A 13,297-nucleotide genomic window follows, 5' to 3' on the forward strand; every position below is an offset into this window, starting at 1 on the left:
AGACCTTGCGCTCCTTCACCTTCCATTTGAGGATGCCGCACAGATCCTCAATAGGGTTTAGGTCTGGAGATATGCTTGGCCAGTCCATCACCTTTACCCTCAACTACTTTAACAAGGCAGTGGTCATTTTGGAGGTGTGTTTGGGGTTGTTATCGTGTTGGAACACTGCCCTGCGGCCCAGTCTCCAAAGGGAGAGGATCATGCTCTGCTTCAGTATGTCACAGTACATGTTGGCATTCTTGGTTCAATTTGGACATTTTCACTCAGAGGTGTATTCACTTTTGTTGCCAGCGATTTAGACATTAATGGCTGTGTTATTTTGAGGGGACAGAAAATTTACACTGTTATACAAACTGTACACTCACTACTTTACATTGTAGCAAAGTATCATTTCTTCAGTGTTGTAACATGAAAAGGCATAATAAAATATTTACAAAAATGTGAGGGGTGTACTCACTTTTATGAAATACTATAAATCCATTGTCAGGTGTGGAGGGTCTCCCGGGGAGCCCAGGTTGGAAAGCGACAGCAGAGTGGCTGTAACGGAAGCACCAGGAAGCGGCCGACCGCCGCAATGACCAGCATGGAAGGAACGATGGTGCCGTCCCGGAAATGATGTCAGCGGGAGGCCGTGCTGCCTTGTATGGGGGCGGTAACTCATTTTGAAGCTTCCGCCTCCACTTGCCGCCTCATCCATGGCAGTATGGCCTCCTGTTGATGTCATTTCCGGTCCTGCGCCATCTTGCGTTTCACGCTGGTCATTACGTCCTTCGACCGCTTCTTGATGTTTTTATAACAGCCGCTCTGCTGCGCCATTCTCTTTCCAACCAGGACTTCTCAGGAGACATTCCATGCCTGGCCATGGATTTATATATATGCCTACCTGAGTCCTTTATGTCGGTTGCCCTTTGTCTTATTTTTAATAAATCATCAACTTTCTAATATTGCAGTCTGGCACCCCACTGTGGTGTGTGTTTTTTTTTTTTTTTTTTTTTTTTTTTTTTCTTGAAGTCTCTCATTATGTTTGCTATTTCTGCTTTGATTTGATACCCCGTGCACTTTTTCTGCTTCATACTGCTGTTAGAAGCCTTTATGTTCCTGGCTGTGTCTATATACCTTTTATTGTTTTTGTAAAACTTTAAAACCTCTAATAACTATTTGGGGGGGGGGGGAAAGACTGAGCTTCCATGCAAATACTTTTTTTTTTTTTTTTTAAGTGTTACATGAAAGAGAAGGCATCCCAGCATAATTTTAGCACCAACCTAATCTAAAGAACCTGCATACCCTCTGATATAAATCTGTATGCACGTTTTTTTTCTTAGGTTAATATCCGTTCCTTTGCCTGGCATGAAGCCGGTCTGGTCTCCATGCATCAGCGATAGGATAACTGCATTGAGTCTGGTAACCAGAACCTTTGCAAGGATCTTTGCATCCACGTTGAGGAGTGAAATGGGCCTGTACGAGGAGCATAGTTCAGGATCCTTGCCAGGCTTGGGGACCACCACAATTACAGCTCTAGACATGGAAGGGGGCAAAGAGGTAGAAGCAAATGAGGCAGAGAAGACTTCAAGTAGTCTAACGGCCAGGGTTTCAGCGCGTGTCTTGTTGAATTCAACTGGGAACCCATCATCCCCCGGGGTCTTTCCGGATTGAAGGGATCCAATAGCGTTTTGGAGCTCTTTAAGGGTTAGCGAAGCGTCAAGTCTTTTACTGGCCGCCTCCGACAGGCTTTATGCACGTTTGCTTAGGTGGCATGCCTGCACGGCACATTTTTCTATAATGAAATAGAAATTTGAGTGTATATGACCCTTCAACATTCAGATTGGCTCTTAAAATTGTAGAGGAAATGGTGAAAAATATTTCCAAACTTACTTGATATATTGTAGAAGCTTAAGTGTTTTTTATATTGCACAGAGTAAAAAATTAATACACAATAATACGCATTCACATAAAGTACATACTGCCTGCCTAGCCCTCATAAATTAAAATGATCCTACCCTCCCCTGCTGCAGTTTGCATACTTGCCTGAACATCACAGTTCTGCTTACTTAGTCTTTAAAACTGTGGCTGAAATCTCCCTTGCCGCTAGTTTGTTCAGTCCCCAAAGACTTGAATGGGGTCATTTTCTGAGGCAGCAGACACTCAGGATGCAGGCCTCATAGATGTCTGTGGGTGTCTGGCCAGCAGCATTGCAAATTTCAGCTACAAGATGTTAAAATTCTGCCAGTCTGCTCCTATGGGATTCAGGTAGGTATTCTTATTGGGTATAAGGAGTGGGATGCTTGTGATCCGGGGGGCTTGACTAGCAGGATAAACTGAACTTGTGTGAAAGTACACTTCTCTTGCCACGGTCAAACACTGATGGAAAAACTTGAACTTTAAAATGCCAAAAGCATATGTAATTTCATCAACTGGAAAACACATATAAAGTGACCCAGTGACTAGAGTTGGGTGAACGGTTCGGCTCGAGTACGAGTTTGGGCCGAACATTGGCTGTTCGCCAAAACACCCTGAATTATCGGGGCATTCGACCGTTTATTCGGTCCGCCGAATGACCACAATATATTGCACCGCCGCACAGTGCATTGGAACCCCTGATTGGCTGAAGCAATAAAAGCTTTGCCCAGTCAGGGCACAGAGCACTGTCAGAGCCAAGATTGGAGAAAGTAGTAATGATTCTATCCAATCGTGGCTCATTTCTCTTAGCTTGCCCTACACTATAAAAATATTCTCCCCATAGCGGCCATTTGCAGTGTGATGTTGGCATGGAGAGCTATGGAACAGGGCTCTGGTAAGTGCTACTAGCGAGTTGGTGTGCTATTGTGCTTCTATTGTCAGTGTAGAATATCAGTTTGGTGTGACCATTCGTTTTTACTTTAGTGTCACTTTAGTGTGAATCTAGTGATAGTTCAATGTGAGTGTAGTGTGACTATATTCATTATGACTTAAGTGTCAGTTTAATTTGTGAGGGAAGGTTTCCTGCAGTTTACATTGATGCATTACTGCACGTTTAACGCAGTATATATCAGTGCGGTACTGTACGTTTTAATGCAGCATATATCGGTGTGATACTGCACGTTTAAGGCAGTATACACAGGCACAATTTTCATACTTTTGGCTCTGTATGCCACCAGAATAAAATTAAAAGGAAACAATCCAAATGAATTTGAAGTGCAGACTTTCAGCTTTAATTCAAGGGGTTGAACAAAAATATCAAGTACAAATTTTAGGAACTACAACCATTTTTATACACTGACACCCCCCCCATTTTTAGGTGCTCAAATGTAATTGGACAAATGAATATTATCATAAATAAAATGTTAATTTCTTTTTCATACATCCATGGGGCACAGAGTCAGGCTAATATTCATTACCTGCTGGGTTATACTTCATCATTAGGTGAATGGACACTGGTAGACCAAAGGTCTTCAGACAGGAAGTGATCCCCTCCCATACAGGAAGTACTTTAGTTTTTTTTACCAGTGTCTGCAAGGTGGATGGCACGGTTTGTTTTAGCTCTCTGAGCTCCAGGTTCGCAAGAGCGCCGCTGGGCTCAGCAGTTTGTTTGGCGGCCATGGCGCACGTGGCTCTTCCTAGAGCAGACCACCCGGCCAAACTGAGCAATCATCACTCTGACAGAGCTCCAGCGTTTCTCTGTGGAAAGAGGAGAACCTACCAGAAGAACAACCATCTCTGCAGCGTCATGTCTGGAGGAAACCAGGCACCGCTCATCACCTGGCCAATACCATCCCTACAGTTAAGCATGGGGGTGTTTTTTAGTTGCAGGAACTTGGAGACGAGTCAGGATTGAGGGAATGCTGAATGCAGCAATGTACAGAGACATCCTTGATGAAAACCTGCTCCAGGAGCACTCTGGACCGCAGACTGGGGCGAAGGTTCATCTTCCAACAGGTCAACGACCCTAAGCACACAGCCAAGATAACCAAGGAGTGGCTACAGGACAACTGTGTGACTGTCCTTCAGTGGCACAGCCTGAGTTCAGGCTTGAACACAATTAAACATCTCTGGATAGATCTGAAAATGGCTGTGCACCGACGCTCCCCATCCAACCTGATGGAGCTTGAGAGGTTCTGCAAAGAAGAATGGGAGAAACTGCCCAAAAATAGGTGCCAAGCTTGTAGCATCATACTCAAATGGACTTGAGGCTGTAATTGGTACAAAAGGTGTTTCAGCAAAATATTGAGCAAAGGCTGTGAAAACTTATGTACATAGTATTCCATCCTACCTTACAAACGCTAAATTTAACGGTTTGGCTATTGAAACCCACATTCTAAGGGACCATGGGTTATCTCTTTCTGTAGTGTCTACTTTGGTTAATGCTAGGAATCTGGCCTCCAGAGACATATACTATAGAGTCTGGAAGGCATATGTTTCCTGGTATGGATCCAGGGGTTGGCACCCCAGAAAATATGTCATAGGTAGGATCCTTGAATTCCTACAAATGGGATTGGAAATGAAGCTGGCCTTGAGTATTATCAAGGGACAGGTCACGGCCTTATCAGTATTCTTTCAACGGCCTCTTGCTTCTCACTCTCTGGTACTTAGCTTTATGGGGGGGGGGGGGGGGGGGGGGGGGGTGTGTAACGCAGATTAACCCTTTCATGACTAAGCCTATTTTTGAAATTTGGTGCTTACAAGTTAAAATCCATATTTTTTGCTAGAAAATTACTTAGAACCCCCAAACATTATATATATTTTTTCAGCAGAGAATCTAGAGAAAAAAATGGAGATTGTTCCAATATTTTATATCACACGGTATTTGTGCAGCGGTGTTTTAAACGCAAATTTTTTTAAAAGGGACCCTTCCATGAATTTTAAAAAATCCAAACAGTAAAGTTACCCCAATTTTTGTGTATAATGTGAAAGATGATGTTACGCCGAGTAAATAGATACCAAACATGTCACGCTTTATAATTGCACGCACTCGTGGAATGGCGACAAACTATGGTAGCTATGAATTTCCATAGGCGACGCTTTACATTTTTTTTACGGTTACCAGGTTAGAGTTACAGAGGAGGTCTAGGGCTAGTATTATTGCTCTCGCTCTGACGATCGCGGCGATACCTCACATGTGTGATTTGAAAACCGTTTACATATGCAGGCGCTACTTCCGTATGCGTTTTCTTCGCTGCAGGAGCTCGCGGGGATGGGGGCGCTTTAAAAAAAATTTTTTTTTGTATTTATTTTATTTATTTTTAGACTTATAAATTGTGTTTTCAAAAAAAAGGTTTTTTTTTTTACTTTTATTTCTGTCACAAGGAATGTAAACATCCCTTGTGACAGTAATAGGTGGTGACAGGTACTCTTTATGGAGGGATCGGGGGTCTAAAAGACCCCCGATCCCTCCTCTGCACTTCAAAGTATTCAGATCGCCGAAAACGGCGATTCTGAATACTGTGTATCTTTTTAAATTCAGCACCATTGGCAGCCGAGTAAACGGGAAGTGACGTCATGACGTCGCTTCCGCGTTTACATTGAGAAGGCTGGAACGAAGCCGCCCACAGCTTCGTTCCAGCCCGCCCACAGCCGCCGGAGGCAGCCGACTGAACACCGGGCCTCCCGATCGCACGGGAGGCCCGGTAAGAGCGGCGGGAGGGGGGGGATGTCCCCTCCCGCTCCCCCGGTATAACAGCCGAGCGCCCGCTCAAAACAACGGTACCGGGATGATGCCTGCAGCTGCGGGCATCATCTCGGTATAACCCCGGAAAGCCGAGTACGCACATATGCGTACGGTCAGCAGGAAGGGGTTTAATCCTCCGTCAGGGCACCCTGAATCCTTGGGATCTGAATTTAGTCTTGTCGGCTTTACAGAAACAGCCTTTTGAGCCTATACGGGAAATTCCCTTGGTTCTTCTGACGAGAAAAATAATCTTTTTGGTTGCCTTATCCTCTGCCAGAAGGGTATCGGAATTGGCGGCTCTGTCTTGTAAAGAGCCATATTTGATTATGCATAAGGATAAGGTGGTATTGCGGCCTCATCCTGAATTCCTACCTAAGGTAGTGACAGGTTTTCATTTAAACCAGGATATTGTTCTGCCTTCTTTTTTCCCACAGCCTCGATCTAGGGAAGAGAAGTCGCTACATTCCGTTGTTGTAGTGAGAGCGGTCAAGGTCTAATAAAGGAGACCGCTCAGATTCGCAAAACGGATGTTTTGTTTGTACTGCCAGAAGGTCTTAAGAGGACAGGCAGCATCAAAATCTACCATATTGAAATGGATTAGTCAAGTAATTGTTCAAGCTTATGGTTTAAAGAAGAAAATTCCTCCTTTTCATATTAAAGCGCTCTCCACCAGGACTGTTAGTGCCTCTTGGGCGGTGCATCACCAGGCTCCATGGCTCAGATCTGCAAGGCCGCAACTTGGTCTTCAGTCCATACGTTTACCAGATTCTATCAAATCGATGTAAAAGGTCATGAGGATATTGCCTTTGGGCGTAGTGTACTGCAGTATAAGTCCTCTAGTCTCTTAATGCCCTACCTTTTTTGTTGTGTCTCCCTCCCTTCAGTTGCCATTGCTATGGGACATCCCACATAGTAACTACTATGGCTCTGTGTCCCCTGATGTATGAAAAGAAAACAGGATTTTTAAAAACAGCTTACCTGTAACATCCTTTTCTTTGAAGTACATCAGGGGACACAGAGGTCCCTCCCTTCTTTGGTATACACATATATTGCTTGGCTACAAAACTGAGGTACTCCCAATAGTGAGAGGGGTTATATAGGGAGTGTACTTCTTGTCTTAAGGCATGCCAGTGTCCATCACCTGAACAGTAACTATGGCTCTGTGTCCCCTGATGTACTTCAAAGAAAAGGATTTTACAGGTAAGCTGTTTTTAAAAATCCTGTTTTTTTTTTATTTTTTATTATTTATTTATTTTATAAATTTGCAAAAATTTCCAACTTCTTTCACGTTATCATGGGGTATTTTTTTTGAAGAATTTTGAGGAAAATAATGAATTTAATCCATTTTGAAATAAAGCTGTAACAGAACAAAATGTGGAAAGTGAAGCACTGTGAATACTTTCTGGGTGCACTATATTTTAAAGCATTAGTCTACAAACTGTATCCCTGGGGATGGATACGGCCCTTTGCCTTTATCCAGCCCTTGAGGCATTATTCCTGCCACTGACACCAACAACGGGGCACTATTTCTCCTGCTAGTACCAAAGATCCGCAGTGCTTACTCCTACTGGGCACAGTCTGCCCCCCCTAAAGTCTGAAGAACACTAAACTGGCCTTTTTTTTTTTTAAGAAAGTTTGGAGACCCTTGAGTAGGGCTGGGAAAAAATTTCCCCCCCCCCCAAAAAAATCTGCTTTTTTTTTTTTTTTTTTTTATTATTATATTAATTAAAGTGCATCAACAAACAAAATTGCAAAGGCAAACCCTTTCTCTAACTGAAAAGTCAGTGTGCAACAAAGATTGCTAAACATCCAAATTATTTATACTGTATTTGGATTGAGCTAATAAAACAACCAAAAATCCTGAGGTTACTCTTAGGTGAATTGAACATGTAAACAGTAACACCATTACCATTAAAAAAATGTAATTGCATTTTAAACATTCTTTGCAAGGAAAATGTGCCTATCAACAGCAGGTTGAGGCAAGCTCGGTGACAGGTGACAATACCCCCACAAAACAGCAAAAAATCCTGAGGTAACTGACTCTAAGACTGGCCATACTACCTATAGATTATCTGCAGATTTCTATAGTCAGGTCAGATGGAAAAAGTGGAACAGATTCCTCCATCTATGCTGAACTGTGTGGATGGAAGAATCTCCCACTGGCCCAAGCTTCCATATCTTGCGCTAGTCGGCCCCGCTGGCTCTCACAATACCTGAACATTCTGATTGGGTGCAGGCGTTGTTTAGTTTGAGAGCCAGCGGGGCCGACTAGCAAGATACTGAAGCTTGGCCCAGTGAGTTTTCTCCATCCACACAGTGTAGCGTACATTACAATACATGGCGAAATCTGTTGCACTTTTTTTCCATCTAACCATAGAAAATCTGCAGATAATCTATAGGTGTATGGCCAGCTTTAGTTGAATTGAACATGTAAAGTTACATGTTCAATTCAACTATTGTAAACAGTAACACCATTCGCCATAAAAAATGTAATTGCATTTTAAACATTCTTTGCAAGAAAAATGAGCCTATCAACAACAGCAGGCTTGAGGGAAGCTCAGAGACAGGTGACAATACCCCCACCCACACTAAAGACCCTCTCCGATGGGGCGCTAGTTGCTGGAATGGCCAGGTATTTTCTTGCCAGACGACTGAGTCTTGAGAAGTTGGGCTGATGCTGCTTCCACCACTCAAGTGGGTCAGTTTCAGGATCCACCTCAGGACCCAATAAGTAGGACTCGAGCTCTGTGTCAATTTTCTCCTTTACTGACTGGAGGGACAGTGCAGGTGCTGCTTTCTTAAAGAAGGCAGCTAAAGTTTTCTTCTTAAGTGGGCTCGTCTGTTCTTCTTGGGCTTGGCATATTTGTACAGCAGGACCTTCTTCCTCTGAGCAGAGGGCAGAGAGCTCAGTGACAGCTCTTTTCTTAATTTTTGTCCAACTTGTCCAGGGTAATGTAGGTGGTACGGAACCGTGGATCCATTAGTGAAGCCATGTCCAGGAGCTCGTCATTCTCAGGGTCACTGTATTTCTGTTCAAGGTAGCACATGATATTTTCTTTTTTATTGTAGCGGTGAGATCTTTCTCCTCTCGCCGAAGGAGACTTGTTTTAAACAGATGCAGCACAGGTTTAACGTATGAAATGCTTACATAAGCTTCTCCGGACAGTGCGTCAGTAAAGTCCTGAAGTGGTTTGATAGCTTTGTTTGTGGCATCTAAAACCTCCAGATCTTGCCACGTAGGAACAAGATGGCGGGTTTTCTTGTCAGCACCCAGAACACGGACGATGACTCTCTCTTGTTCAAGATATCTTTCAATCACTTTTTGACGCAAACCCCATCTTGTAAGTGACTCTGTTACTAGTTGATGAGGAGGAAGACCCAGCTCTGCCTGAACCTCTGCCATGTCCCGTCTTTTTTTCCAACTATATGAAAAGGCAGAAACTGCCTTTTTACACACTCCAATGGCACAGTCAATCCGTTCATCTTTCACACCGTTCACTATAATAAAGAAAAAAAACAACAACAATATTTAGTTTGACTAGTTTTGGTTATATTATCACACACACCTTTTTGTTTCTAATTTATTTTCACACAAACTTACTGACAGCATTGTGCAGTCGATGCCCAAAGCACTTGAGGTTTGGCCAATTATTGTCCTTCATAGCTCTGATTATATTGGAGCCACTGTCGGTTGTCATACAGGTAAGGCGCTCCTCTGAAAGGCCCCAGGAGTTCAGAGCATCCTTTAACTCTAGTGCAATAGTTTCGCCTGTATGGTCCTGGGGGAAATATGACGTTTGGAGACAGACGCTTCGCATGTCCCAGCTCTCGCTGACATAATGAACCGTAAGAGACATGTACAGGTCAGTAGCGGCAGCGTAAAAGTCAATTCCCTTCAACTCGCTTATTATCTTTTGCCCAGTGTTGTTATACAGCTGAGGAAGAGCAACGTCAGAGAAATACCTGCGGCTAGGTCCTGTATATCGAGCGTCCAAAACTTTCAACAGGTTGCTAAGCCCTCTCTTCTCAACAGAGTAAACTGGCAGCATATCCCTAGCTATATAGAGGGTAATTGCCTCCGTTATGGCTTTCCACCTTGGCCCACTCTTCTCACACCGTGTGAAAAGCTTTGTTCAAGAGTTGTTTGCTTTGCAAACAGGCCCAGCCCCGGGGTGCTACTGCTAGCGCTGACGCCGCTAGAGTGGTTTTCTTTTCGAAGAAGGCAACACTTCTCCCACTCAGCCGCATGCCTTCGATTTAAATGCCGAAACAGATTTGTTGTACTGCTACCACCAACAGCAGCCTTAAGACATAGTTTGCATCAAGGTGTTGTCTGTTCCTCATCAGATGCTATAAATCCAAACCAACTCCACACGACTGAAGTCAAAGAGCATTTCTTTGGAAGGAGCTGCTCTCTTTCGCCGGCTGTTTCTGCTATGTGTGTGTGTGTGTATATATATTGTCTATGGGAATGCAAAACGTGCTTGAAGCAGGTCCAATGCAAGTCAGTCACACACTGGCAGGTAAAATTCCACCTGCAAGTGAATTGTAAATTATTAAACTGATGTCATCAACACAAGCCTAAAGTCTGCCGACTCAGGCCCTAATATGGTATTGTTCACTCTTATTGTAAAATGTAAAAAAAAAAGCAGCTGCATGTGTTCAAAAAGAAAGCCTATATTATGAAGACAATGGTATATCATCTTAGTATATTATAGTGATAGTGGGGAAATAGACGGGACGCTGAACAAAGAGTACAGGATGCTTTGTAGCACATTGGCTATAGAACACTGCATGCTTGCTTTCCTTTTTTACTGACATTTTGTAAGAAAATTGGTATTTAACGTATTTATCGGTGTATAACACGCACATTCATTTTAAGAGGGAAGTTTCAGGAAAAAAAACTTAAAATTTTAAATAAGGAACTTTGAAGCAAAATAAGGGTAAGTGCCATCAATGCAGCCTCATTAGTCCACATCAATGCAGCCTCGCCATTGCCAGCATTGCAGCAGCCTCGCTATTGCCAGCAATGCAGCAGCCTCGCCATTGCCATCAAATGCTGCACCCTCGCCATTGCCATCAAATGCTGCACCCTCGCCATTGCCATCAAATGCTGCACCCTCGCCATTGCCATCAAATGCTGCACCCTCGCCATTGCCATCAAATGCTGCACCCTCGCCATTGCCATCAAATGCTGCACCCTCGCCATTGCCATCAAATGCTGCACCCTCGCCATTGCCATCAAATGCTGCACCCTCGCCATTGCCATCAAATGCTGCACCCTCGCCATTGCCATCAGTGCAGCACCCTCCCTTTTGCCATCAGTGCAGCAGCCTCACCATTGCCATCAGTGCAGCCTGATCGATGCCCATCTACAGCCTAGAGGGAACAGGGAAGGGGGGCGGGACGAGCGCCGCCAGATCAAATACAGTGAGAATCTCCTATGATAGACAGAACAGTGGTCCAATAGCAGCCCAGGAGACGGGACTTCCTATTACAGAGGCCGCTAAGTAAACAGGAGATTCTCACTGTATGTAATCTGACGGCGCTCGTCCTGCCCCCCTCCCTGTCCCCTCCAATGCAGCTAAAATTGAAGTATTGGCGTATAACACGCACACGATATTTGCGCCCAATTTTCATGGTGAAAAAGTGAGTGTTATACGCCATTAAATGCAGTAATTGAGAAATAATTTATTTACTACTGTATACTGACACTACATCACTGTATACTGACACACTACATCACTCAGTGATGTAGTGTGTCAGTATACAGCGATGATCACTGTATAACTGACCCACTATATCACTGTATAACTGACCCACTATATCACTGTATAACTGACCCACTGTATAACTGACCCACTACATCACAGTATACTGACTATTGCACTGATGGATTGTCCTCTGTCAGTGTGTACTGATCACACACACACTGCCATCCCCCCAGGGACTGTCCCTGTACAGGAGTCACCCACCCCCCTCCTCCTCCTGACATATCACAGCCCTCCGATACACACTGCTTCACCCACTACGCCGCCTACCCACCCATGCACAGCGTCCGGCCTTGCAGACTAGGTCGAAGCCGCGGCCTCACCTGAAAAATCATACCCGTAGCTCCTCAGGACCGGCGCAGTCCTGTTGGGGAAAAAAAAAAATCGATTTGCATTGATTTGACCGCTCAACTCGATTCAAGATTCAAATCAATTTTTTTCCCCAGCCCTACCCTTGAGTTTAGAGGGTGGATGAGCTTAGAGAATTTTAAAGCAAACAAACCTCTCGCTAAATTGGGGTATTCTGTATGCTCTTTTCTCTGATTTGATGATGGGTCCCCAGGAATACCCTGGTACCAAGTATGAATCGCTGTGGCATTCACAACTTTCTCCTATAATTAATGCTATGGTGCTAAATTTTCAGGCATGACTTCTGTTGCACAGGGTGGGGGTACTCAAAGTACTGTGCAAATACTGACTTTTAGACGTCTGTATTTTCATTGGATGTTAAGGGTTCTACAATTGGAGATTGGAGTAGCAAGAGGTTAAATGTATGCAAAGCTTCAAGGTCAGTTTGTCAAATGTATATGGTTTACAGGTTTGCTGTAAGCATACTCCTTCCTTTTTTTGTATTTTTTTTTTTTTATTTTTTTGTATTTTTAATTTGCATTTTTTACCACTTTCAGCCTTTAGGACATACCAGTACATCTTTGGATAGAAGACATTATACCAGGAACCAGTGAAGCAGCCAATCAAACTGATCTCTGTTTTATCTGCTGCTTTGGAGGGGAGAGGAGGGATCAGGGGTCTAATAGACCACAGGTCTCTCCATAAAGAGGACCTATCAGCCTCAAAGATGTTGTTCATTTCTTGTAATGGCAGTAAAGTTGAATAAAAAAAAATGTATTTAATAAACATCTAGGCTCATGTGCAAATGCGCACATAGGTCCGTGAACCTATGTAAACAGTGACTGCACCACACGTACAGTATCGCCGTGAATGTTGGAGTGAGAACAATTATTCTAGTACCAGAGCTCTTGTTTAACTCTAAACTGGTAACCTGTAAAGGCTTTTAAATTGTTGCCTGCAAAATTTTAAATCTCGACATGTTTGGTATCTTTATTGGCGCAATATCTTTTATATGTTACGAGAAAAATAGAAATTTTGTGTTTTTGTGCGCACTAAAATTCATTTAAATGTGTGGGGGTTTTTTTGTTTTTTGTTTTTTTTTTTCCTGAAAATGAGCGATTGATAAACGCCTGCTCAAATATTGCGTGACACAAAAAATTGTAATAACCACCATTTCATTCACCAGGGCCTCTGCTTACAGAACGTATTTAATATTTAGTGGTTTTAAGTAATTTTCTAGCAAACAAATGCTGATTTTGACATGTATGTGAAAAATTTTTAAATTGTCCTGGGCAACTAGTGGTTATCCAATTTTCCTAGTACACTTTTTGTTTTCTTATGCATGTCCATTTTTCTTTCTTTATTACAGTATATTCACTCAGCTGATATTATTCATAGGGTAAGTACTACTGTGTTAGTGCTGAAGATGTTATGTTGCCAAGAGTGAACATACAATCGTCATCATGCTGGTAGTAGAGCTGTAAATGCACAAAGGTTTTAATTTATTCATTTTGAAAATTGTGATTGAAACAGCTCT

At 43.2% G+C, this 13,297-nt stretch overlaps 1 protein-coding gene across 2 annotated transcripts in view; it reads left to right on the top strand.

Annotated features, from left to right (window-relative positions):
• LOC141128672 (mitogen-activated protein kinase 14) overlaps nt 1-13,297 on the top strand; it is a gene marked incomplete in the record, with an annotated part of 96,083 nt that overhangs the window by 38,715 nt on the left and 44,071 nt on the right. For both annotated transcript variants that reach the window (XM_073616101.1, XM_073616102.1), the window contains 1 exon segment: nt 13,130-13,159. In XM_073616101.1, coding sequence (XP_073472202.1) covers nt 13,130-13,159 — 30 coding nt within the window.

The sequence above is a fragment of the Aquarana catesbeiana genome, linkage group LG02 (genome assembly GCF_042186555.1).
Source record: "Aquarana catesbeiana isolate 2022-GZ linkage group LG02, ASM4218655v1, whole genome shotgun sequence".
In the NCBI taxonomy this organism is placed as follows: domain Eukaryota; kingdom Metazoa; phylum Chordata; class Amphibia; order Anura; family Ranidae; genus Aquarana; species Aquarana catesbeiana.